Here is a 27,869-nt window from a genome sequence, read left to right as displayed (position 1 = left end):
GGACTGTATAAATTAAAACTTATTCTTTATTAAAGTTATTAAAGCTTTTTAATCAAGAGCAGTGAGTGATTTCTTTGTTGTTGCTGTTCAATTAATATAAAGACCGTCTGTCACATTAAGAGAATGCACAGATCCAGTAGCATACGTTCAGCCGGCTATGTCTGCTGTAGGATACTTACCAAGACGGACATTTTTAGATATTTTTTGTGTGAATTTGTCCATTTAAACAATACTTCAGAGAGAGAGCATTTGCGTGCGTTCTGAGGCGCGGGTTTGCGGGCATGCACAAATCTTCTCACTGCGCGCGCGAGCTCGCGTCCTTTGACTCTTAAATGTTTAAACTGAAAAGCTTAAATGAGTTTAGTTTAAACGCATATTAACGTGTGCTGTTCAGGTCTCATATGTGCGCGCCAGCTATCAGTCCCCGGGTGATGACGGAATAAATGACAGCTCATATTCCAGCAGTAATTCTCATGATCAAGAGTGAATTGTTTGTCCAGGTTTTTTTCTTTTTTCTCATCGATATTGTTGTAATGTCTGGGAATCCAGAATGCGCATCCATCAACAGAAACATATATTAGTTGAACCCAGTTTGTTTTACGTGCTATTTATAACAAATCAGCAAAGCATACAGATGCTTGTCAGATTTGAAAGTTGAACCGCGGTCCCAGCGCGTGCCGAACCGTGTGGGGTGAACCGAACAGTTCGGAATTTTTTCAGCGAATCGTGCCACCCCTAGTAAGCATGCTTTGCAACAAAGCTCATTCTGATTCTGTTTTAAACTTAATAATATTTATAATTTTTAGCTTATTGTATAACTCAAATAATATTTTATGAATATTTAGCCTGCATATTTATTTTAATATTATATTATCACATCTCACCTCAGTGTTTTCAATGAATACCATTGACTCTGTAGTAAATCACTGAGCTGCTGCACCCCTGATTGTCCAGGATCATTTCCTGTGAGATCCAGCTCTATCAGGTGTGAAGGGTTTGATCTCAGAGCTGAAGCCAGAGCTTTATAACCTTCTTCAGTGATACTGCAGTCTGAAAGTCTAAAAAATGTAATTTAAAATTAAAACACAGCTGCCTATTAAAATACTGCTTAATAGTCTGAATCACAAACTTTGACTAAATCATGTGATGTAGTTGAATACATCATCAGTTATGCAGATAAACCACTATTTATTTTTATTTTTTTGGTGTTTCCAGCACCCAATAATCCCTTTTAACTAACACACAAACTTAAAGGGTTATTTCACCCAAATAGCAAAATTATGTCATTCATAACTTACTCTCATGTTGTTCCAAACCCGTAAGACCTCTTTTTATCTTTGGAACACAGTTTAAGATATTTTAGATTTAGTCCGAGAGCTCTCAGCTCTCACATTGAAGATGTGTGAACGGTATACTGTCCATGTCCAGAAAGGTAAGAAAAACATCATCAAAGTAGCCCATGTGACATCAGAGGGTCAGTTAGAATTTTTTGAAGCATCAAAAATACATTTTGGTCCAAAAATAGCAAAAACTATGACTTTATTCAGCATTGTTTTCTCTTCCGTGTCTGTTGTGAGAGAGAGTTCAAAACAAAGCAGTTTGCGATATCTGGTTTGCGAACGAATCATTAAATTAATGCGTATTGGAGACGCGAACCGTTTAAAACGATTCATTTCGATTTGGTGAACTGGTTCAAAAAGATCCGGTTACATCGAATGATTCCTTCGTGAACCGGATATGACAAAGTGCTTTGTTTTGAACTCTCTCACAACAGACACAGAAGAGAAGACAATGGTGAATAAAGTCGTAGTCTTTGCTATTTTTGGACCAAAATGTATTTTCGATGTTTCAAAAAATTCTAACTGACCCACAACCACATAAAATCTAAAGTTAATAACTGAAGGGTCAAGATCCCAACTAAAGCAAACACTGAACACTATAATGGTGACACACACATTGTGATTTTTCTCGTTTGTGATTCTGCTTGTTAACATCAGGTGTCTTCAATAATGCTCAATCATAACTCAATTAACTTCTTAATTATCTCATTAACTTCAACTCTGCTTCAGTGTTACTTTTAACACTGCTTTAGTGTTTATGAGTGGGGAGTGTTAAATTAACACTGGGGATTTTGCTGTGTAGGTTACATTATTACTTATATTTATTCATTTCAGGTCCACCCAGTGGTTTTTGACTATTTGAGGGTCAGATGGTTGTGAATTCATACCTCAACATTGTGCGTCCCGGGAGCAGGCATCTTTTGCACACATTAATTTCGTTTTACTTAAGTAATTTCATTTGCGAAAAAGGTTACTTATTTAAAGGGTTACTCCACCCCATAATGAAAATGTAGTCATTCATCACTGTTAACTGTTAACAGTGATTAATGTCGTTCCAAACCCGTAAAAGCTATGTTCATCTTCGGAACACAATTTAAGATATTTCATATGAGAACCGGGAGGCTTTCGTCTGTCCCACTGACTGCCAAACAATTAACAATGTCTAACCCCAGAAAAGTATGAAAAGGATTGTCAGAATAGTCCATCTGCCATCAGTGATTCAACTGTAATTTTACGAAGCTACAAGAATACTTTTTTATGCAAAGAAAACAAAAAGAACAACTTTTCTCAACAAAGTCGTTATTTTTTATTATGTCAGCTGCACCACACGGATACGCTGTTTTCGTTCAAATCAAAGCGTAAATAAACATAGAAAGCGTGTCCATGTGACCCAGCTGACACAGAACAGGCTATGTAGTGTGTGTCCAACAGATACTCTCCAAAAATGGCACTACACTGATGCAGAGGAGACTAATTGTTGAATAAATCCTAATTTTAGTTTTCTTTGCATACAAAAAGTATTGTCGTCGCTTCATAACGTTACGGTTGAACCACTGATGGACTATTCTGATGATGTCTTTCATTCTTTTCTGGGCCTTGACAGTGGTATTTACTGGAGAGTCTATGGGACAGTCACAAGCTTCCCGGTTTGCATTCAAAATATCTTAAATTGTGTTCCGAAGACGAACAAAGCTTTTACGGGTTTGGAACGACATGGAGGTAAGTGATTTAATGGCAAGATTTTCATTTTGGGGTCGAGTAACCTTTTAAGTACTGTTAAATGCTGATTGTATTGTATAAGTGGCATTTTGACATTTATTTTATTGAGCTAGTTTCATTCAATACTTAACTTTATCTGGATGCTTTTGCTTGTTTTATGTGCAGATGTTTTCTTGGAATCACAACACTCACTGGATACAAGACGGACACATAGAGGCAAAACAAGTGGAAAAGTCTCAGAAAAGAGGGACAACCGTCATGTGTGTGTGCTCATCTCAGAACTTGATGGATTAAAAGGATTTTATTTTAATCCTTTTCTTTAAAACATATTTTTTACCAAAATTATACAAATTCTGTTGATTGACCTTCATTTTTATAGAATTTTTTTAAACAGTTATTTGTGATGCTATGCTATTTTTATGATAAGATTTAACTGCTGAAAGACTGAAAATGTTATTTTACCAGTAAAAGCCTTATAATGTCTTTCTGCCAGTTTTAATAAATACTTATTTGCAACTTCATTGACTTGGTTTTTATTCATTTGTAAATGTATTAAGACAGAGCTCATGATAATGCATTTATATCAGTATTTTATAGTTTACTGTTAAAATTATTCTTTAAAGCAGTTTCATTGTTCAATTATTACAACATCATATTGTATTTAGGGGTATTTACATGATTTTATTGGCAACTTTTGTTGCCAGTTAAATACTGTAATTTAATGAAATTACAAAAAAATGCTGTAAAATAAACTACTAGTAAAATTCAATGTTACTGTAAAAAATACTACAAACTACTGTATTTCACATACAGCAATTAACTGTAATTTGCTTTGCAGTAATGTCCTGTAATCCATTTTACAGCAATTAACATCACATCATATTTACAGGATTTTATTGGCAACTTTTTTGCCAGTAAAATCCTGTAAATTCTACAGTTAATTTTTTACAGTGTGTGTTGCAAAGATAAACGGAGGTCTTACGGGTTTGGAACAACATGAGGGTAAGTTATTAATGACATAATTTTGCTATTTGGGTGAACTAACCCTTTAAAGGGATAGTTAACCCAAAAATGAGAATAACCCCATGATGTACTCACCCTCAACCCAGCCTAGGTGTATATGATTTTCTTTTCTTTTTTCTTTTTTTTTAGACGAATACAATCAGTTACATTAAAAAATAAATAAATCATTGTTGGAAGATTTCAATTTGAGTTATGAAGAGACTGGTTTTCCTTTGCTGTAAACAAAACTTGGTTCTCGCAAGATTAGTATATTAGGCTATGGCTGCATCATCTACTGGATCGCCACTCTCTCGTGAAAAAGTTAGTAGAAGCTAGAGATTACAGTTCATAAAGTTTTAAATATGGATATTTTTGTTACACAAACTTATCGATTTACTTCAGAAGACATTTATTAACCCCCAAGGAGCCATGTGGAGTATTTTTTATGATGGAGAGATGCACTTTTTTGTGTTTCAAAATCTCGACCCCCATTCACTGCCACTATAAAGCTTGGAAGAGCCAGAAGGTTTTATAAAATAACTCTCATTGTATTCATCTGAAAAAAGAAAGTCATATACACCTAGGATGGCTTGAGGGTGAGTAAATCATGGGGTAATATTCATTTTTGGGTGAACTATCCCTTTAAATGCATCATTAATAAACATCATACAGTCACTAAAACAGCAGAAAAATCATGGAAATTTATATTAGAACAATTATACGAACGAACAAACCAAGACAGGAACCTTTGGGGATAGTTAAAATCCAAATCTTATCAAGTAAATTAATTTATTAGTGTTGATTAATATATACAGTCTTGTTCAAAATAATAGCAGTACAATGTGACTAACCAGAATAATCAAGGTTTTTCGTATATTTTTTTATTGCTACGTGGCAAACAAGTTACCAGTAGGTTCAGTAGATTCTCAGAAAACAAATGAGACCCAGCATTCATGATATGCACGCTCTTAAGGCTGTGCAATTGGTCAATTAGTTGAATTAGTTGAAAGGGGTGTGTTCAAAAAAATAGCAGTGTGGCATTCAATCACTGAGGTCATCAATTTTGTGAAGAAACAGGTGTGAATCAGGTGGCCCCTATTTAAGGATGAAGCCAACACTTGTTGAACATGCATTTGAAAGCTGAGGAAAATGGGTCGTTCAAGACATTGTTCAGAAGAACAGCGTACTTTGATTAAAAAGTTGATAAGAGAGGGGAAAACCTATAAAGAGGTGCAAAAAATGATAGGCTGTTCAGCTAAAATGATCTCCAATGCCTTAAAATGGAGAGCAAAACCAGAGAGACGTGGAAGAAAACGGAAGACAACCATCAAAATGGATAGAAGAATAACCAGAATGGCAAAGGCTCAGCCAATGATCACCTCCAGGATGATCAAAGACAGTCTGGAGTTACCTGTAAGTACTGTGACAGTTAGAAGACGTCTGTGTGAAGCTAATCTATTTTCAAGAATCCCCCGCAAAGTCCCTCTGTTAAAGGCATGTGCAGAAGAGGTTACAATTTGCCAAAGAACACATCAACTGGCCTAAAGAGAAATGGAGGAACATTTTGTGGACTGATGAGAGTAAAATTGTTCTTTTTGGGTCCAAGGGCCACAGGCAGTTTGTGAGACGACCCCCAAACTCTGAATTCAAGCCACAGTACACAGTGAAGACAGTGAAGCATGGAGGTGCAAGCATCATGATATGGGCATGTTTCTCCTACTATGGTGTTGGGCCTATTTATCGCATACCAGGGATCATGGATCAGTTTGCATGTGTTAAAATACTTGAAGAGGTCATGTTGCCCTATGCTGAAGAGGACATGCCCTTGAAATGGTTGTTTCAACAAGACAATGACCCAAAACACACTAGTAAACGGGCAAAGTCTTGGTTCCAAACCAACAAAATTAATGTTATGGAGTGGCCAGCCCAATCTCCAGACCTTAATCCAATTGAGAACTTGTGGGGTGATATCAAAAATGCTGTTTCTGAAGCAAAACCAAGAAATGTGAATGAATTGTGGAATGTTGTTAAAGAATCATGGAGTGGAATAACAGCTGAGAGGTGCCACAAGTTGGTTGACTCCATGCCACACAGATGTCAAGCAGTTTTAAAAAACTGTGGTCATACAACTAAATATTAGTTTAGTGATTCACAGGATTGCTAAATCCCAGAAAAAAAAATGTTTGTACAAAATAGTTTTGAGTTTGTACAGTCAAAGGTAGACACTGCTATTTTTTTGAACACACCCCTTTCAACTAATTGCCCAATTGCACAGCCTTAAGAGCGTGCATATCATGAATGCTGGGTCTTGTTTGTTTTCTGACAATCTACTGAACCTACTGGTAACTTGTTTGCCACGTAGCAATAAAAAATATACTAAAAACCTTGATTATTCTGGTTAGTCACATTGTACTGCTATTATTTTGAACAAGACTGTATGATCACTACAGAAACAACAGAGAAATAAACATTTAAATATTATTAATACATGAATCAAACATAAGTCATTTTGCAGTGTAGTTTACAATCTCTAAACAAACATTTGCTTAATACAAAAAAATTCAGTGAAAAGTACTATTGTTCCATCATAAATGTAACTATCAGAATAATTAACTGTCATTTGTTACACTGTTTTTTAGTCTTCTCTGATTTCTGTTGTGTTTAGAAAGATTTCAAGATTTAATGAAGACAAAATGTAACTGCACACTCCTTTAAGCATGGTTTGAGAGTGCAGTTACATTTTGTCTTCAATGAATCTGCTACGTTAACTTTTAATTTAGTTTGCTCCTTTAACTTCCACCTCAAAAAGGTGTGGATTTGTTTTACTACTTTATTCACAGCAAAGATTTGTCAGATTTCAGTATATGAAACAATTTTATAGCCACACAACAGTTGTTTCTACCAATGCACATACAACTCCAATTACAAAGAAGTTGGGACATTATGTAAAATGCAATAAAATAAAAAAAATCTGTGATTTGTTCATTCTCTTTAACATTTATTCAATGGACAAAAAGTTAAAAGGCAAGATTTCCAAAGTTTTAACTGACCAACATTTATGTATTTTGTAAATATTAACAAATTTTGATTTTGACAGCTGCAACATACTCCAAAAATGTTGGGACAGAGGCACGTTAAACACTGTGTGTCATAAAACCTTACTTTTAATTACAATGTTTCATTGTTTGGGAATTGAGGATACTAATTGTTAAAGGGATAGTTCACCCAAAAATCATAATTATGTCATTAATAACACCCTCATGTCGTTCCAAACCAGTAAGACCTCCATTTATCTTCGGAACACAGTTTAAGATATTTTAGATTTAGTCCGAGAGCTCTCAGTCTCTCCATTGAAACTGTGTGTATGGTATACTGTCCATGTCCAGAAAGGTAAGAAAAACATCATCAAAGTAGTCCATGTGACATCAGAGGGTCAGTTAGAATATTTTGAAGCATCGAAAATACATTTTGGTCCAAAAATAGCAAAAACTACGACTTTATTCATCATTGTCTTCCCTTCCGTGTCTGTTGTGAGAGAGTTCAAATCAAAGCACTTTGTCATATCCGGTTCGCGAACGAATCATTCGATGTAACTGTATCTTTTTGAACCAGTTCACCAAATTGAACTGAATCTTTTTAATTGGTTCGCGTCTCCAATACGCATTGATCCACAAATGACTTGAGCTGTTAACTTTTAAAATTTGGCTGACACTCCCTCTGAGTAAAAAACAAACCAATATCCCGGAGAAATTCATGTACTCAAACAGTACACTGACTGAACAGATGTGAAGAGAGAGATGAACACAGAGTCGAGCCAGATAATGACTCGTTCACGAGTCAAGAACCAGTTGCATCAGTTTTCGGTTCACCAGTAGTTCTTTCGGACAGTTCGATTCAATAAATCGGTTGAAGAAAACGTAATTGCATCATTGGTGATGATTGCCCTTGATTCAAGCCTTCGGTTTACCTGGGCTCATAACATTAGCACAGAATCAGTTCAGAATCAATCACCAAAAGAATCAGTTTGGTTCAGACGCTCTGTGTGTCGGTCTGTTTCATGCTGAATCACACATGCGCAGTATCATCAGCTCCCCGGTTCTCGAATCGGACACGTCTGACAGAAATGGTTCTTGACTCGTGAACGAGTCAAACTTTTGTTCATTATCTGGCTCGTCTGGGTGTTCATCTTCAGTTCTCTCTTCACAGCAGTTCAGTAAGTGGACTGTTTGAGTAAATTAATTACTCCGGGATATTGGTTTGTTTTAACTCAGAGGGAGCGTCAGCCACATTAAAAAAGTTAACAGCTTAGGTCATTTGTTGATTAATGCGTATTGGAGACACGGACTGTTTAAAACGATTCAGTTCGTTTGGTGAACTGGTTCAAAATAGATCCGGTTACATTAATTGATTCGTTCGCGAACCGGATATGACAAACTGCTTTGTTTTGAATTCTCTCACAACAGACACGGAAGAGAAGACAATGATGAATAAAGTCGTAGTTTTTGCTATTTTTGGACCAAAATGTATTTTCGATGCTTCAAAAAATTCTAACTGACCCTCTGATGTCAAATGGACTACTTTGATGATGTTTTTCATACTTTTCTGAACATGGACAGTATACCATACACACAGTTTCAATGGAGGGACTAAGAGCTCTAGGACTAAATCTAAAATATCTTAATCTGTGTTCCGAAGATAAATGGAGGTCTTACTGGTTTGGAACGACATGAGGGTGAGTTATTAATAACATAACTATGATTTTTGGGTGAACTATCCCTTTAATGTTTTGCAAGCAAAATTTTTGTCCAGTCTCACTTTATGCAAGACTTCAGATGCTCAGCAGTCTGTGATTGTCATTGTCTGATTCTCCTTTTCATGACTGGTCATACATTTTCAATTGGAGACAGATGTGGACTGCAGGTAGGTCATCCATGTCGTCTGCTCTGCTGCACCCCATACCATGACAGACATTGGCTTTTGCTTCTGTTGCTAATGAAAGTCTGGATGGTCTCTTTGGTATTTTGGACTGAGAACTCAAAATCCATTTTTCACTGAAACAAGTTGAAATGTGGACTCATCAGAGTAGAACACAGCTTTCCACTGTCTTTTTGAATATCTGAGATGAACTCTGGCAAAGAGAACCCGGCAAAATGATGTTTAGCTTTCTCCTAAAGTAACAGAGATTTAAGTTGCATTTGATGCAGCAGCAGACTGTGGTAAATGACAGTGGTTTTCTGAAGTACTCCTCATTCAATTTGACTACTGTATATTTAGCACTGCATCGTGATGGTTTCTTATGCAATGCCATCTGAGGGTTCAAAGATCAACAACATTCAACTGATGTTTCCTGCCTTTCTATACACGGACTGTGATTTCTCTGGATTCCCTGAATCTTTTCACAATATTATGTATGTTACTTGGTGAGAGACCTAAACTATATGCATTTTTTTATTTTTTATTTGTTTGACACTTATCTTGTGAAATTTGGCACAAAGTGCATAAATACAGCTTTGTTTGCAAAGACTGAGATGCTTCTTTTATATGGAAGCATATGGGTAGCAATATTCAATTTGGAATGTAATATGCAAAATTACAATGCAATATGTAAAATGGCAATGCATTTCTGTATTTACATTTACATTTTCCAATACATTTGTGTGACGTTTGGTGCAAAATAAAAATTAAATTACATAATTTCCATGTGCCATTTCACACACTAGTTTCAATATGTAAAATGAATACGAATTTCAACGCTTTATAAGTTGCAAATTTAAAATGAAAATATATTACATAAATGATTAGATATGTATAACATGTTCAAACAAAAACTGTGGCAAAATTATCATTCAAATGCTATTTTTCCTAATTGCATTAACACTCACAGTCAAGATACTTACGACTGCATTTTCATTCAATGTCCCGCAATGAATGTAGCAAAATTCAATGTGCACATTGAAAATGCATTCCGAGCCGATCACGTCTCCACCCTCTCGCGCCATGTCAATCATTGCGTGAACAAGGCGGGGCTTGCAGAAGGTCAAGAGACTCAAGATTCGAGAGGATTCAAGTTAGAGAACATGGACAAGACAGTTGGTCCGCGTACGTTTTGATCATTTCGAATTATGGCTTCAATATTTCATTCGCACTTGTGGGTGGAGCTGAAACGCTGCTTTCATCTGATTGGTTGAATCGCTCCGCCTTCAGCTCTTTTCATTCTTTCAGGCAGAACAAGAGTCAGTGCGAGTGCGGCACTGCAATGTCTGAAACCACCGCTCACTGTTAATTAGCATAATATTTGAACCAGATGTAGCTGGGCACATAACTCGTCTGACTCGCGTTGCTGTATGGCCAGACTTACCTTCCCAAAAAATCATAAAAATCATTTCATAAATTTAACTATATTTATTTCCACTTCACTGTTATCCAATGAGACAGAACTATTTGCACTGTTTTTATCATTGGGACAATATTTATGCAATACTATAACCTAGAAATAATTTAACGGGGTCTCTTGCAAGTCGCAGCAGCACGAATTATGTGCCCAGCTACATCTGGTTCAAATATTATGCTAATTAACAGTGAACGGTGGTTTCAGACATTACAGTGCCGCACTCGCACTGACTCTTATTCTGCCTGAAAGAATGCAAAGACCGAGCTGAAGGTGGAGCAATTTGACCAATCAGATGAAAGCAGCGTTTCAGCACTGCAAGCCCCGCCTTGTTCACGCAGTGATTGACATGGCGCGAGGGGGCGGAGACGTGATCGGCTCGGAATGCATTTTCAATGTGCACATTGAATTTTGCTACATTCATTGCGGGACATTGAATGAAAATGCAATCGTAAGTGTCTTGACCGTGAGTGTTAATTAAGAAAAATAGCATTTGAATGATAATTTTGACAGTTTTTGCTTGAACATGTTATACATATCTAATAATTTATGTAATATATTTTCATTTTAATTTTGCAACTTATAAAGCATTAAAATTTGTATTAATTTTACATATTAAAACTAGTGTATGAAATGTCAAATTAAAATTATGTAATTTAATTTTCATTTTGCACCAAACGTTATACAATTGTATTGGAAAATGTAAATGTAAATACAGAAATGCATTGCCATTTTACATATTGCATTGTCATTTTGCATATTACATTCCAAATTGAATATTCCTACCCATATGCTTCCATACTTTTATACCCAAACATGATACCTTGACCTATTGCCAATTCACCAGCTTACTGTGAACTGTTTCAAAACAGTTTAACGTGGATATTCTATAATGTTTCACTTTTATTTAGTCTATGCCCCACTTTTTGGAGTGTGCTGCAGCCATAAAAAAAAAAAAATTGTTCATATTTACAAAATACATTTACGTCGGTCAGTGAAAACTTTGGAAATATTTTCTTTATACTTCAATTAAATAAAAGTTGAAGAGAATTAATAAATCACAGATTCCAGATTTTATTGCATTTTACAAAATGTCCTAATTTCTCGGAATTGAGGTTGTACAAACCCATAAAATAATAATAGATTTCTGTTACTTCTGATGGAGAAACGCAAAGATGTGACTTAAGCCCTGCGGTCTTAAAATGACCTTTAATCACTGTTGATTACTGTTGTATGTTGCATATTACTAACTGTAATTTCTCCAGCTTGCATTGTGGTTTCCTGAGTAGATCACTGAGGTTTTTCACTCCTGGGTCTCCTAGTTTATTCTCACTGAGGTCCAGTTCTCTCAGGTGTGATGGGTTTGTTTTCAGAGCTGAAGTCAGAGCAGAGCATCCTTTATCTGTCATTAAACAGATTCTTAGCCTACATTGAGATAAACAGATTAAGCAGAAAATAAGACAGAAGATAAAATAACTATTTTTGCTATGAATTCACATTATCTTCATAAGCAAATAGGACAGACAACAAAAATAGAAAATCATCTTTACTTGACCAAATTACAAAATATTAAGATGAATAATTTTCCCGAAATATAATGTGAACTCAACTCTTCATGAGATATTGAGTAGGGATATGCCTGAAGCCTTATTAAAAACTCAGAAAGGCAGCCCCTAAAGGGATATGGTTAGGCTGGCTGAGGTAGTTGGCTATATTACAGCACATCAGATTTCATTTTAAGATAGTAAGGAGAGATGACTGACAGGATGAATTCAAATTAAAGTGCAACAGATCCTGAGCGTCACTGATGAACATCTTATCTTGTAAATTTAGTACCGCTGCTCCCCATACATACAGAATGTATGATGGCGAAATCAAAATTCGAATTCGTAAAAAGCAAGTGTGCATTCAAAAGCAAGTTCAGTACCAAGCATATTGATAGTGGCTCCATGATGCCTGCAAAATATATACATAATTACTCAACTATATAATTGGGAGAGAAAGCAAAAGCCTTGAAATATATATATTTTTTTCTCTCCCATTTAATTTTTTTTCCATCACCTCAGCCTTTTTGGGGCCCTGTTGTATGCATAATTTATTTTCTGAGCATGGTATTCAGCAGAGCTGGACAGTAACAGAGTACATTTACTTGAGTACAGTACTTAAGTACAATTTTGAGAGATCTATAAGAGAGAGTCCTGTGCTTCTTGTCTCGAAAAATTTCTTGATGAGGGTCATAAAAGCCTTCTGTTCTGGACACCTGTTTGTACACCCCCCCCCCCTCCCCTCCCTGTAAAGCCCAGAGACCTAAATATGAACTTATGACCCTAAGGAGGAATTTTGGTGGGAGGGAAATGTTTTTTTGTGTGTGTGTGTGTGTCTGTGTTGGGAAGTATGTGCTTTTTTTTTAAACATTAAAATGTGAAATCGTGAAAATGGTATAAGGGAAGTTTTTATTAATGTTTTAAGTACACAGTGCATTTCAAGGAAAAGGTTATGAACATAGACGAAATGGAAACAATGTAATGATCATTTTTGTAGTTGGAAAAGTGTGAAAACGTTGTTACAAATGAAATAAAAAGAAAACTAGGTTACTGGTTATTTATCTAAAACAACCAAACAAGCCAAAAAACTATCAGATACGTTTCGAGCTTGTAGTATTACAATTTAAAAAGGTGTTTTGTTACCAGTTAAAAAACTAGGTTAGAGAGTTTTAAAGCATTTGTACCTTACCTCAAACTAAAAAAAGAAGCGAATGTAAAGCAACGATACAAACCAAGAAAAGTTGGTGTTGTCACAATGTTAGAAAAAGTTAAAACAAAAGAAAAAAGAGGTATGCATTTATGTGATCTCGAAGAAAATACTTTAGAACCCATCTTTAAAACACCAACACAAGATACTTGTCAAAACTATGCTGTACTTTACCACTAACTACCATTTTAAAAATTGAGACTGTTACTGACAGAGAGTTAAACAAAAGAAAAAAAAAAGACCCCCCAGCAGAATTTGCGAAGCCTCTGGTAAAACAACCTCACAGCACAGCCAACACACTCAGAATGCTTACGTCCGGTCCCACTCAAACCACTTCTTCATCTTCTTGATGCAAAGCTTTAGGTGCATTTATCGCCACCTACAGGGCAGGAGTGTGGAGAATTGATGTTAATGAAAACTAACTCAAACATAAGAGATAAAAGAAATACAAAAATAAAATTAATGATAATAATAAACTTAGTAGTGATTCTTTAAATACTGTTTATCAACTCTTTGAGATACTTAATCATTGAAACATTTTTATAGTCACATCTTTATTTAACAATTTCTAAAATTAGATCTGGTTTATTTCTATATTAAGTGTAAGTTGTAATCTTTCGTTGTCATATCTTTTACATTTTATTAAAATAGGTTCAACTGTTTCAGGAAGATCACATTTAACACAAAGTCCAGACACATGTTTTTCCTCTTATAAATAATGATTGATTAAGTGCAATGTATCCAATTCTATGACGAGATCTTCCTTTCTATCCCCAAAATTCTCCTTTCATTTCCAATTGTTCTTTGAATATTAAATGCCTTTATTCTCACCATCCCATTTAATTTGTCACGTATCTTTTTATTTATTTATTTTTTAATAAGCCCTTTTATTTCTAATTTACTCATTAGAGTATTAAATACGATGTCTGACATTTTAATGTTTTTATCTGATCCACTATTCATTTCCTTATATTCCTATATGTGCGGGTATCCATACAAAACAAATATTTGTTTTTATTTGTATTCTGAACAAACTCTGTAAAATGACTGAAAAAATGTCTTGTCTAGTTTAAGATTCGCCACTCTTTAAACTTGATAGTGCTGAAAATGAGTGTGAATATATGACTACTTTAGGTATATTAATGTGTTCAACCCACTCAAGAGCCAAAAATATGGCAATCATTTCTGTAGTATAAACTGACGGATGATTAGATGTTCTTTCTGGTATTCTATACCTAACCCTTGGAACATATATAGCTGCTGCTGCTGTATGGACTGTTTCAGGATCTTTAGATACATCTTTGTATATGAGTTACTTTAAAACTAGGTTAGCCTATATGCTCTTTGTTTTCATCTTAACAAAAGTCCTTGTTGTTTTATTTTATTTTAATAAGCCACTCACACTTACTTTAGTAGCCTAAATCCTTGAATATGTCTTTTATTTTGTTAATATTAACTTCTGGCATGAAATTCTACATTCATAAATATATGTTTTTCAAAATTCCCCCACATTTAGTGGTACTTCAAGAGGAATTTGTGATGTATTTGGAGACGTTAAAAGTCCCAAAGCAAGACTTTTGTATCCTTCATTAGAGGACTTTGTTTTCTTAATGTGAAAATCTGTTACTCCCCTACGTTTTCGTTCCTTATCTTTATATATATATTTTATTTTTATTTTTTCTTCAGTGTTGTTTTATTTATTTATTTTACATTTATTTTGTTTTATGATGTACAGAGTGTGAACGAAAATTGAGTGTAATCTCAGACCATATTTGTAAATCTACCAGTACTGTATGCTATATCTACCAGTACATCTGTGTTAATGTTCAAAGCATTGAAAAAAATAAAAATAAAATAAAAAACACCCACTAACACTTCCCCCTAACACCTCCCTAATAACGTTGGCCGCAAAAGTTTAAATGTATGTTAAAATAATTAAACAAAGTAACGTTTTTAATAAAAACACATCCCACATAGCAACATTAGCCGTGTTTCCACTATCGAGCTAGGACCGGGCGTGCTAGTGCGTGCCAGGGCCAGTCGCGTTTCCACTGTCACTTCCGGGGCTTGATCGTGCCTCGCCGGGGCTTCCTTGGGGGCAACGGCCAGGTTTTTTCGGCCCGACGAAATCCTTGGGCCAAAGCGGGCCAGCTGGGGCTAGAGGAGGGGTTACGAACAAAGGCGGAGTTTCTCCGTGTGTGGAGAGCGTCAGCGCGGATCATTTCAGAAAGAAAACAACTTTAACACCAGCATTAAAGACTTTTTAAAATCAGTTGTGCTCAAAACTCACTCTTAGTCAGCAGCGAGTGTTTGAAATAACTTGATCCGATGTGGATTACAATCACTAAACAAGGCAGAAATATTTATAAGCGATGTAAAAGACTATGCACGATAAACATTAACATTACCATGGTAAATATGACCGCTTGGAGAAATCAGACGTCAGCATCTTATTCTCTATCACAATTGTGTATTTATTAAGTAACATTTTATCTGTCGTCTTGTTTCGTGAGTTTAGCTCCATGTTGCATATCATCAAAATATAATAATGATTTTTGTTCGGGAGCTTTTATAAAAATAGAGAGTCTGCGCTGTGGATCATTTCAGAAAGATAGCCGCTATAACGCCAGCATTAAACACTTTATTTAAATAAGTTGAGCTCAAAACTCACTTTCAGTCAGCAGCGAGTGTTTGAAATAACTTGATCCAATGTGGATTATAATCACCATACAGGGCAGAAATATTTATAAGCGATGTAAAAGACTATGCACGCTGGGCATTAACATTAAACATGGTAAATATGACCGCTTGAAGAAATCAGACGTCAGCTTCTTATTCTCTATCACAATCGTGTATTTACTAACTTATCTATCACAAGCCTCGTCTCGAGAGTTTAGCTCATGTTGCCTATTATAAAAATATAATAATGTTTTTGTTCAGGATCCTTTATAAAAATAAAGATATCATTCATTCTTAATGTGACGTATAGGCCACTGTGACTACAAATAAACAAAAACAGACTCTACTGAATAAGCAGGCTATTTTCATAAGCGTTAAAATAAATAAATAAAATATAAAGTGTATTTATGTGCGATTAATTTTGAGTCTTGACAAATTAAATCATTATGATCAATGTATCACTTATTCTATAGTTAAAACATCCATGCTTTTGAATTTGAATAACAAAGCATGCAAACAAACGGCCGCTTTTATCATGTTCGTTTTGTGATCGCGCATGTTCCAGTGACTTATTTCTTAGTTTTCTGATAACTTCTCTTTGTTAGTGAAATAATGAGGTTGCATGACGTTGTTCTGAGAGGCGTGTCAAGGGCGTGTTTTAGTGACGAGCAGCGGAGCTTCAAGCTCCCCTGTGGAAACCCTGCGCTACTCTGGCCTCGGCGCTACTGGCCCGAGGCTATGAGCCCCGCCCGGCCCGCTTTAAGCCCTGGCTCGCACTGGCCCGACAGTGGAAATGCGGCTATTGTATCGGCCCAGATCCGGCCCACATCTGGCACCCGTGGAAAGATGATCTGGCCCACATGCAGCATGGAATGATGGCACTTGGGCGGACTGCTCCTGTTTGCCAGATTTGAGCCACAAGCAGGCCATAGCAATGCCAGATGTCAGCCAAGAGTAAAGAAATTAACCACAACTGGACCTTATCTGAGCCACAGAATTGGTGTACATGTTAAATATTAAGTAATTTCAGCCTTAATAAGCCTGTTAACAATCAGAATCACTGAAGGAAAGAAGAGAACAGAAAAGAGAACTACAACTGACTTCAGCCACAACCTTAGATGAAATCAATTGATGATACAAGAAGACATTAAATGTCTGGAGATCTCACCAGAGGAGGATTAAACAACTCCACAAACTGCATTACCAGCTTCACTTATTACTAACCAGACTGACTTTATTTCTGTTAGACATCTACATAAGTTTTTATTTAGAATTAACAAAGGTTTAACTTTAATGTGTGTCACCATAACAGTGTTTAGTGTTTCCATTAGTTGCACTCTTAACTGTTCCAAGGGTAAGGTATAGAATACCAGAAAAAAACATCTAATCATCCGTCAGTTTTTACTACAGAAATGATTGCCATAGTTTTGGCTCTTAAGTGGGTTGAACACATTAATATACCTAAAGTAGTCATATGTTCAGACTCATTTTCAGCACTATCAAGTTTAAAGAGTGGCGAATCTTCAACTAGACAAGACATTTTGTCAGTAATTTTGCAGAGTTTGTTCAGAATACAAATAAAAACAAATATTTTTTTTTGTATGGATACCAGCACATATAGGAATATAAGGAAATGAATAGTGGATCAGATAAAAACATTAAAATGTCAGACATCGTATTTTATACTCCAATGAGTAAATTAGAAATAAAAGGGCTAATTAAAAAATAAATAAATAAAAAGATACGTGACAAATTAAATGGGATGGTGAGAATAAAGGACGGCATTTATAAAATATTCAAAGAACAATTGGAAATGAAAGGGGATATTTGGGGGATAGAAAGGAAGATCTCGTCATAGAATTGGACACATTGCACTTAATCAATCATTATTTATAAGAGGAAAAACATGTGTCTGGACTTTGTGTTAAATGTGATCTTGCTGAAACAGTTCAACCTATTTTAATAAAATGTAAAAGATATGACAACGAAAGTTTACAATTTACTTACACTTAATATAGAAATAAACCAGATCTAATTTTAGAAATTGTTAAATAAAGATGTGACTATAGAAATGTTTCAATGATTAAGTATCTCAAAGAGTTGATAAACAGTATTTAAAGAATCACTACTAAGTTTATTATTATTATTAATTTTATTTTTTTATTTCTTTTATCTCTTATGTTTGAGTTAGTTTTCATTAACGTCAATGCTCCACACTCCTGCCCTGTAGGTGGCGATAAATGCACCTAAAGCTTTGCGTCAAGAAGACGAAGAAGTGATTTGAGTGGGACCGGACGTAAGCATTCTGAGTGTGTCAGCGGTGCTGTGAGGTTGTTTTACCGGAGGCTTCGCAAACTCTGCTGGGGGGTCTTTTTTTCTTTTGTTTAACTCTCTGTCACTAAAAGTCTCGATTTTTAAAATGGTAGTTAGTGGTAGAGTACGACATAGTTTTGACAAGTATCTCGTGCTGGTGTTTTAAAGTCAGGGTCTGATGTATTTTCTTCGAGATCAGCATAAATGCGTACCTCATTTTTCTTTTGTTTTAACTTTTCACCCCGCGTGACAAACGCCAACTTTCTTGGTTTGTAACACTGCTTTACGTTAGCTTCTTGTTTTTTAGTTTGAGTCGATCTACTGGAGACATCGTAACACCTTTTTTTATTTTGTTTAACTCTCTGTCAGTAACAGTCTCAATTTTTAAAATGGTAGTTAGTGGTAAAGTACAGCATAGTTTTGACAAGTATCATGTGCTGGTGTTTTAAAGACGGGTTCTGATGTATTTTGTTTGAGATCAGCGTAAATGCATACCTCTTTTTTCTTGTGCTTTAACTTTTTCTAACATCGCGACGACACCAACTTTTCTGGTTTGTATAAACAGGTGTCCAGAACAGATGGCTTTTATGACCCTCATCAATCAAATTTTTTGAGACAAGGTGCACAGGACTCTCTCTTCTGTACTTTACTCGAGTTTCATTTTTGGGGAGTACTCATGACTTTACTCAAGTACAAAATTCAATGTGCACATTGAAAACGCATTGCGAGCTGATCGCGTCTCCGCCCCCTAGTGCCATGTCAATCACTGCATGAACAAACAAGGCTTGCAGAAAGTCAAGAGACTCAAGACTCAAGAGGATTTTAATTTTAAAATCATTATTTAACTTATAAATCGTTAAAAGTACTATTAATTTTACATATTAAAACTAGTGTATGAAATGGCAAATTAAAATTATGTAATTTAATTTTAGTTTTGCACCAAATGTTGCACAAATGTATTGGAAAATGTAAATGTAAATACAGATATGCATTGCCATTTTAAATATTCCATAAGTCATTTTGCATATTACATTCAAAATTGAATATTGCTACCCATATGCTTCCATAAATCTTCCGATCTTTTTTTTTCCTCGTCTCAAGAAATATCCAAATCCACACGAAACCACAAAACAATGTAGTATACATGCCAGACCATGTGCATGTGGTGCTGTAATTCTGCCACAGAGATGCACTTAAAACGGAGAAGACATGGATTATGCTCATAAACCTTACGCGTGGTACACAACATGGAACAACACATTTATTAATCTGTGTTAATGTTAGTTAATAAAAAGACAATCGTTCGGTGTATGTTCATGTTTTTGTTGCTGTTACGTGATGTAGCGGGGTGAGACGGGCTGATGACGTCATCATTTCAGAAAATACACGGATTCGCCGTCCCGACGAAAACACCAAGGCTGCGTTTTCAAATTTATTCACTCTCTTCTATGCTACGTGTATAACATGGTCAGGTTCAGAGGTGTGTCAGAACATTACTATATTGCCTTCTTTGCTTGTATAGGTTTATTGATTTGATTGATGAAAAAACAGAGAAACTCACATTTACACACAACTGTTAGCTGAATTTTCTTTTCTGATATTACACATTAATGTAAGCTGAGCATTTGCTTTGATGTTCTTGAGTATGCTGTGTGTTTAACAGAGTCAGGTTCAAATGTGGGTGCAAAAAAATCAATTTAAAACTCTAGCAGAGGTTTGTCAGAGCATTGCCATTGTGCTATTGTATTGTGGGCAAGTGAGAAATGTTAAATAAAGCAACATGGTAAAAAGATGAAAATGACTTAATTTTACTTTCAATTCCTTTTACATTCTCCAAGGTATTATTATTAACATTTTTCATAACTCCATGTAGGACATTTCTGTACATAAATGTAAGCACTGTGACAGTAGTAATGCAATATTTAGAAAATGTACTCTTGTACTCTTGATATTCAAGTACTTTTAAAAACAAGTACTTCAGTACTTTTACTTATGTAGACATCTGACTGTAGTACTTGTACTTGAGTAAAATTTAGCAAGGGGTATCTGTACTTTTACTCAAGTAATGAAGCTGTGTACTCTGTCTGCCTCTGGTATTCAGCTTTGTGCACATCCCTAAAATTGAGTATAAAGTGTTTTGGTTTAAACCGTTAAAGTGATTTTAAGCATTTTTATTTTTGTAAAAGAATGTTACTGACCTCAATCTCTCTAGTTTACAGTGTGAATCCTTCAGTACATCACATAAGTGATTCACTCCAGTGTTCCTTAGTTCATTCCCACTGAGGTCCAGTTCTCTCAGGTGTGATGGGTTTGATTTCAGAGCTGAAGTCAGGGTGAGACACTGTTTCTCTGCAATGCTACAATCACACAGACTGAAGACAGAAAGAGAAAAAGACAATAGCTCAGATTCATGATCAACTAACTAAGATGTTTTGTGTCATCCAGCAGACTTTTGTTGACAAATAAACAGGAATATCTGAGTACAGGTAACATGGATAAAGACTGCATATTGTGTCAGTATCACACTTGTTTTGCTCAATGGGTCAAATGTGTTTAGGTCTGTTGTTCTCAGGCACATTTTACACACTAACTTTTTGCAATGCATTAATTAAAATTGGTTAATTGCATTAAAATGAATCAACAATGTACAATAATTGTACAACTAGAATGTACATTTCCTGAAGAAAATGTGAGTGGTGCTTGCAGTGGCAAAACTCGCCCCTTGGTTACTAAGGTGAGGTTGCTAGGGCCATTGCTAGGGTACCCAGGGTGGTTAATAGGGTGTTGCTATGATGTTTCTAGGTTACTTTTTGTGGTTGCTAGGGCGGTTCCTAGAGTCCCCAGGATGGTTGCTAGGGCTGTAGTTAGGATCCCCAGTGTGGTCGCTAGGGTAATCGGGGTGGTTGCTAGGGTGGTTGCTATGGTCCCCAGGATGGTTGCTAAGGCGGTTGCTAGGGTGTTGCCATGTGGTTGCTAGGGTACTCAGGGTGGTTGATATGAGGTTGCTAGGGTACCCTGGATGGTAGCTAGGGCGGTTGCTAGGGTACCCAGGGTGGTTGCTAGGGTAATCAGGGTGGTTGGTGGGGTGTTGCTATGTGGTTGCTAGGATACCCGGGGTGGTTGCTATGGTCCCCAGGATGGTTGCTAGGGCCATTGGTAGGGAACCCAGGGTGGTTGCTAGGGTATTCGTTGTGGTTGCTAGGGTACATGGGATGTTTGCTAGGGCAGTTGCTAAGGTACTTAGGGTGGTTGCTAGGGTGTTTCTATGAGGTTGCTAGGGTACTTTGGGTAGTGGCTATGGTGTTCTGGCTGGTTGCTAGGCGGTTGCTATGGTAACCTGGGTGGATGCTATTGTGTTACTAGGTGGTTGGTAGTTGTCACAGATAGTTACTATGTAGTTTTTATGAAGTTCATCACATGTTTTAAGCCTGAGATAGCACTTGGCTAATCACTATTAGCATGTAGCTATACACTACTAGCATGACTAGCATGTTGAAATTCCTGTTTACGAGCATGGGTTAAAATAACCAACTCCCATGTCTATATGATTTTCTGTTGAAAAGATATAAGACTTACTATTTGGCTGCTAGGGTACTCTGTTTGGTTGCTAGGGAGTGGCTTGGCAGCTGCCACTGATGATACTCCAAAGGCTGCTTGCCAATATAAACCAAAGCCCATGTTTGTAAGATGTTCTGATGCAAAGATACAGTTCTTGCAAAACGATTGCTAGGGTACTCTGTTTGGTTGCTAGGGAGTGCCCTGGCAGCTGCCAATGATGATACAACAAAGGCTACTTGCCAATATGAATGATATAAACCAACCCCCATACTTCTATGTCTTTGAGGTGTTAAGATATGCCTCTTTGGATTTGGGTGATTTGTGATTGGCTGTTTGCTGCCCGGGTCAAAGGAGCCCACCCTCATGTTTTTATAACACTTCTATCCAAAGATATTAATTTGATATTTTTCAATGGAAGTCGTTAGAACTTGTTGCTATGGTGCTCTATATGGTTGCTAGGGCGTGGCTTGATAGCTTCATAATGATCCAGAGAGACTGATTGGTTGGCTGAGTAAAATGAGCCTTGTCTCTATGACATTGTGATCCAGAGTTATGTTCAACACAAAATCCCTATGTAATTCCCCATAGTAGGAAAAACACACTGTTTCATGGGCGATCCCTCACCATAGTTTTAGTATGGGGCAAATTTTGGGGGGCTCTAGCACCCCAGGGATACAACTTATACCACTCTGCGGGGTATTTTCTCGCACAGCCTGATAGCCTCTCCAAATGTGGTGATTCACATGTTTCTGCGAAATTCTCTCTCAGAGCTACGATTCGTCAAAGTTGGCCGCAATGCATTGTCTATGCGATTTATCGCCCAATATTTCGCCCGGTGTGCGAACATCGTACAGTCGCTTATAAAAGTCATAGCACACCATTCCTGAATAGGCCCCACGATTTGATGCCTGTTTCATTGGTCTGTGACAAAAACTGCGGGACTAGTTCACGCTGAAATTTGTAAGGATCTATAAGAAGAAGCAGAAGAATAATAAGTATGTGAGATAATGATATTGATGCTTTGCCTCCGGCAAGCACCACTAATAATTGTACTGTAGTACTAATTTATTCAGTAGCTAGAAAAACTAATTAAAAACTAAAGAAAAACTAATGGAATGCATAGTCATTATAAAAAACTGGATGACGAGTAATTTCTTACTGCTTAATTCTGACAAAACAGAGGTGTTAATTATAGGACCTAAAACTCTGCATGTAATAAACTAGAACACTGTCTAAGACTTGATGGCTGCTCTGTCAATTCTTCGTCATCAGTTAGGAACCTAGGTGTGCTATCTGATAGCAGTCTTTCCTTAGAAAGTGTCACGGTGTCTGGTCTGTGTTTCCCTGGGTGTCCACTAGTGGTCTCACTTTCCCATAGGCACCTCACCGCAGGCACTACATTTCCCAAAAAGCCTTGTCCCTTCATCACGGTAATTGCACTCAGGTGTCTTCACTTTCATCGTCATTACCCTGTCTATATAAACCAGTCTGTTTTCTGTCTGTGTCATGGAGTCCTTTGTTTCCGTCACCCAGTTTCCTTGCGTTCCCTTGTGGTTCTAGTTTCTTGTTTCTTGTTTGTTCATGTTCTGACTGCTTACCTGGATACTGACCTTTGCTTACTGGATTTTGATTTTTGGATTTCCCTAATAAATACACTGCTCTTGGATCTCTTGTCTCCTGTGTCCGGTCGTAACAGAAGGACTCCATCATATCAGATCCAGCGGTGTGGGATTTTGTCTCTGTTCCCCAGCCAGCATGGAGGAGCGGAGGAGAAGATTTAGTAGATTAACCACCCAACGTCAAAGGGGGAATGAGGTGGGTGGTGTGGCACAAGAGTTCTGGACTTTGGTGGTAGGATTGGGGTATAATGATGAGGCCCTGAAGGACCTATTTAATGGGTGCCTCGATGACCCTTTGCCTGGGTGGGAGATGAAGGGGCTGGAGATCCTGGACTTTTGGGGGTTCACCAGTTACCTTCAACATTGTAGTCAAGGCCCAGCAACACTGCGCAAGATGGCCGCCAGCCCAGCACCACTGCACAAGGTGGCCGCCGGTCCAGTGCCACTGCACAAGATGACAGCCACAGGTGACCCTCCAGAGTCGAGTCAGGCTCCCGTTGACCCTCCAGAGTCGAGTCAGGTCACCGTTAACACTCCAGAGTCGGGTCAAGTCACCATTAACACCCATGAGTTAAGCACTACCACAGTTAGACCTCAGGAGTCTAGTCAAGTCACCAGTGTTCTTCATGGGCAAAGTCAAGTCAACAGTGTTCTTCATGGGCAAAGTCAAGTCACCAGTGTTCTTCATGGGCAAAGGCAAGTCACCAGTGTTCTTCATGGGCAAAGGCAAGTCACCATTGATCTTCATGAGCAGGGTCAAGTCACCATTGATCTTCCTGAATCCAGTCAAAACACCACGGATCTACCAGAGTGTCTCCACGTCTCTGCTGAACTACCAGAGTCTCTCCACGTCTCTGCTGAACTACCAGAGTCTCTCCACGTCTCTGCTGAACTACCAGATTCTCTCCATGTCACTGCTGAACTACCAGAGCCTCTCCATGTCTCTGCTGAACTACAGAGCAGAGACCACGGAGGCCACCCTTAACCTGTTCATGCTTTCTGTTTCAGACTTGCCTAACCAGACTTGCTCTCCTGTGTCATCGATCCCATTGTGGTGGTATTTGGCGCCGCCCTGGTGGACTCCTGTCCCGACCGCACGGCTGTGGTGGTCTTCTGCGCCGCCCTGGTGGGCTTCTGTCCCGACCGCACGGCTGTGGTGGTCTTTTGCGCCGCCCTGGTGGGCTTCTGTCTTGACCGCACGGCTGTGGTGGTCTTCTGCGCCGCCCTGGTGGGCTTCTGTCTCGACCGCACGGCTGTGGTGGTCTTCTGCGCCGCCCTGGTGGGCTTCTGTCCCGACCGCACGGCTGTGGTGGTCTTCTGCGCCGCCCTGGTGGGCTTCTGTCACGACCGCACGGCTGTGGTGGTCTTCTCCGCCGCCCTGGTGGGCTTCTGTCTCGACCGCACGGCTGTGGTGGTCTTCTGCGCCGCCTTGATGGGCTTCTGTCTCGACCGCACGGCTGTGGTGGTCTTCTAGTGGTCTCACTTCCCCATAGGCACCTCACCGCAGGCACTAGATTTCCCACAAAGCCTTTTTAGGCTGCATTAATTAGGTAAACCGAAACCGGGAACACTTCCCATAACACCTAATGTACTTGCTACATCATTAGAAGAATGGCATCTACGCTAATATTAGTCTGTTTTTCTCTTATTCCGAGGTCACCGTAGCCACCAGATCCAGTCTGTATCCAGATCACAGGGTCACTGCAGTCAACCGGATCCAGTACGTATCCAGACCAGATGGTGGATCGGCACCTAGAAAGGACCTCTACAGCCCTGAAAGACAGCGGAGACCAGGACAAATAGAGCCCCAGATACAGATCCCCTGTAAAGACCTTGTCTCAGACGACCACCAGGACAAAACCACAGAAAAATGTGGTCTTCTTCTGCACAATCTGACTTTGCTGCAACCTGGAATTGAACTGCTGGTTTCGTCTGGTCAGAGGAGAACTGGCCCCCCAACTGAGCCTGGTTTCCTCCCAAGGTTTTTTTTTCTCCATTCTTTCACCGATGGAGTTTTGGTTCCTTGCCGCTGTTGCCTCTGGATTGCTTAGTTGGGGTCACTTCATCTACAGCGATATCATTGACTTGATTGCAAATGATTGCACAGACACTATTTAAACTGATGACATCACTGAATTCAATGATGAACTGCCTTTAACTGTCATTTTGCATTATTGACCCACTGTTTTCCTAATGAATGTTGTTCAGTTGCTTGGACGCAATGTATTTTGTTTAAAGAGCTATATAAATAAAGGTGACTTGGCTTGACTAATTGTACAATAGTATTGTCTATTTACTATTGTCATAAATCACTTTAGTCTCACAAATCACATTTACATTTAATAATTTAGCAGACACTTTTATCCAAAGCAACTTACAAATGAGAACAATAGAAGCAATGAGACAAACGAGAAAGAAACAGTATATGAGTGCTTTGACAAGTCTCAGTTAGTCTAGCACAGTACATATAGCAAGTTTTTTTTTTTTTTAATTTACACCAAATGAATAGAATAGAATAGGTACAGTAAGTGGTAGTGTTCTTTGGTCAGGTGCTGATGAAAAAGATTTCTTTAGACGTTTTTTTGAAAGCTTGGAACAGTCCAGGAAAAGTTCAGTGAGAGTGATTTTGTGCCTCTTTGGGATGGCACCACAAGGTGTCATTCACTTGCAGAACGCAAGCTTCTGGAGGGCGCATAAGTCTGAACTAGCGAGTTTAGGTATATTCATGCAGGCAAACATCAGTACCTTGAATTTGATGCGAGCAGCTTTTGGCAGCCAGTGCAAGCTGATGAAAAGAGGTGTGAATTGAGCTTTATTTGGCTAAATGTTGAAGACCACTCTCGCTGCTGCATTCTGGATCAGTTGCAGAGACTTGATAGTGGGAAGGCCTGCCAAAAGAGCATTACAATAGGCCATTCTGGAGAGAATAAGAGCTTGGAAAAGGAGTTGTGCATCCTGCTCTGATAGGAATGGTCTGATCTTCATAATGTTGTATAAGGCAAATCTGCATGACTGAGCCATAGCAATATGGTCTGTGAAACTTAACTGATTATTAATCATGACTCCAAGGTTCCTGGCTGTCCTGGTAGGAGTTATGGTTGACGAACCTAGCTGTATAGAGAAGTTGTGATGAAGTGATGGGTTGGCTGAGACCACGAACAGTTCTGTCTTAGTAAGGTTGAGTTGAAGTTAATGATCCATTAACTAGCCAGAAATGTTTTTCAGACAGGCTGCAATGTGAACAGGTACTATAAGATCATCCAGTTGGAATAAAAAGTAGAATTGAGTGTCATCAGCACAGTAATGTTAGGAAAAGTTTTGCTTCTGAATGATGGATCCTAAAGATGACATTTAGATGGAGAAAAAAAGTGGTCCAAGCACTGAGCCTTGAGGAAGACATCTAAAGACAAATTTTTTTGCCATCACCTCACCAATAAACTCCCAGGGGTCAACGGCTGTGCCGGCCCGACTAGCTCACTTTTTTAAGATCAGTGCGAAAGACACTCTAAATGCTCTGTTGATTTTGGTCACACAAACAAGTGTTATAAATCATTCAAAACTGTTAAGTGTCTACTTTTAATCTCACAAAAACAAGAAAACTGTGCTTTTGTAAAATAAAGAAAACAAACATGATGCATTCTCTGTCTCCGCAAATATTAATCTGAAACACGTCATTAAAATGAACTCAAATGAATACTTTATACAGAGATATGAGAGACATATCTACAGAAAGCTTGGAGTGTCTACTTTTAAATGAAGTAAGTCCGAAAACAAATATTCTGTGATAAAGTAATGGTATGAAACCAACAAGATGTTCAGTCTTTTCCGTCTAAACCCATCATCTCTAATGTGATACCCCCTACGCATGGCTCACACCCTTCATATGTAAATATCCAAATGAGACGAACGCACATGTAAATGCGCTGAGAGGAATAACACAATTTACCTCAGAAGACTACACAATGAGAGGAATAAGACAGAATTTACCACAGAAAAAGAACCAGATGCGATGTGCTGCTTCATCCAGTAGAGGCGATCAATTTGATGAGTAAGTAATGTTTTTTTTTTTTATTAGTGTCACATAAACTTGAACACATTTACTAGTTGGGTTTTTCCTAAACTATAATTCCTATAGTTACTCACAATAAAGCGTGACTATCACAATACGTCTTACAAAATTAAATCATTTAAACTGTGTCGTTTTTTTCTCAAACCTGCTGAAGTAGGTATTAAATGTATTAAGGAAGTGTGTTTTGTCAGTGCAGAATGTTTGGGAGTACTTGTAGTCTGTAATAGACTTGGTGCCTTGCAGCATGCAGCTGGAATTTTTCCTATCAGAAAAGTGATTCTTGGTTTTCTGTCCATAATTACGATTTGCTGCTCTCACACACCGATTCAAGTTGGTCCTAGCCAATTCAGTGAATCTTTATCCCAAAAACAAAGGACAGTATTACGTGCCTTCAGGATGTTATCATGTTACTCTCAAGTAAACCAGGATTT

At 37.8% G+C, this 27,869-nt stretch overlaps 1 protein-coding gene across 1 annotated transcript in view; it reads right to left on the bottom strand.

Annotated features, from left to right (window-relative positions):
* Nucleotides 1-27,869, bottom strand: part of LOC113099071 (NACHT, LRR and PYD domains-containing protein 3-like) — a 107,059-nt gene that overhangs the window by 54,402 nt on the left and 24,788 nt on the right. The window contains exon 10 of the mRNA XM_026264149.1: nt 20,391-20,564. Coding sequence (XP_026119934.1) covers nt 20,391-20,564 — 174 coding nt within the window. The remainder of the gene's footprint in view (nt 1-20,390; nt 20,565-27,869) is intronic.

The sequence above is a fragment of the Carassius auratus genome, unplaced genomic scaffold, assembly GCF_003368295.1.
Source record: "Carassius auratus strain Wakin unplaced genomic scaffold, ASM336829v1 scaf_tig00216852, whole genome shotgun sequence".
Classification (NCBI taxonomy): Eukaryota; Metazoa; Chordata; class Actinopteri; order Cypriniformes; family Cyprinidae; genus Carassius; species Carassius auratus.
Note: the sequence above shows the minus strand (reverse complement) of the source record. Positions and strands in the feature narration are given on the sequence as shown.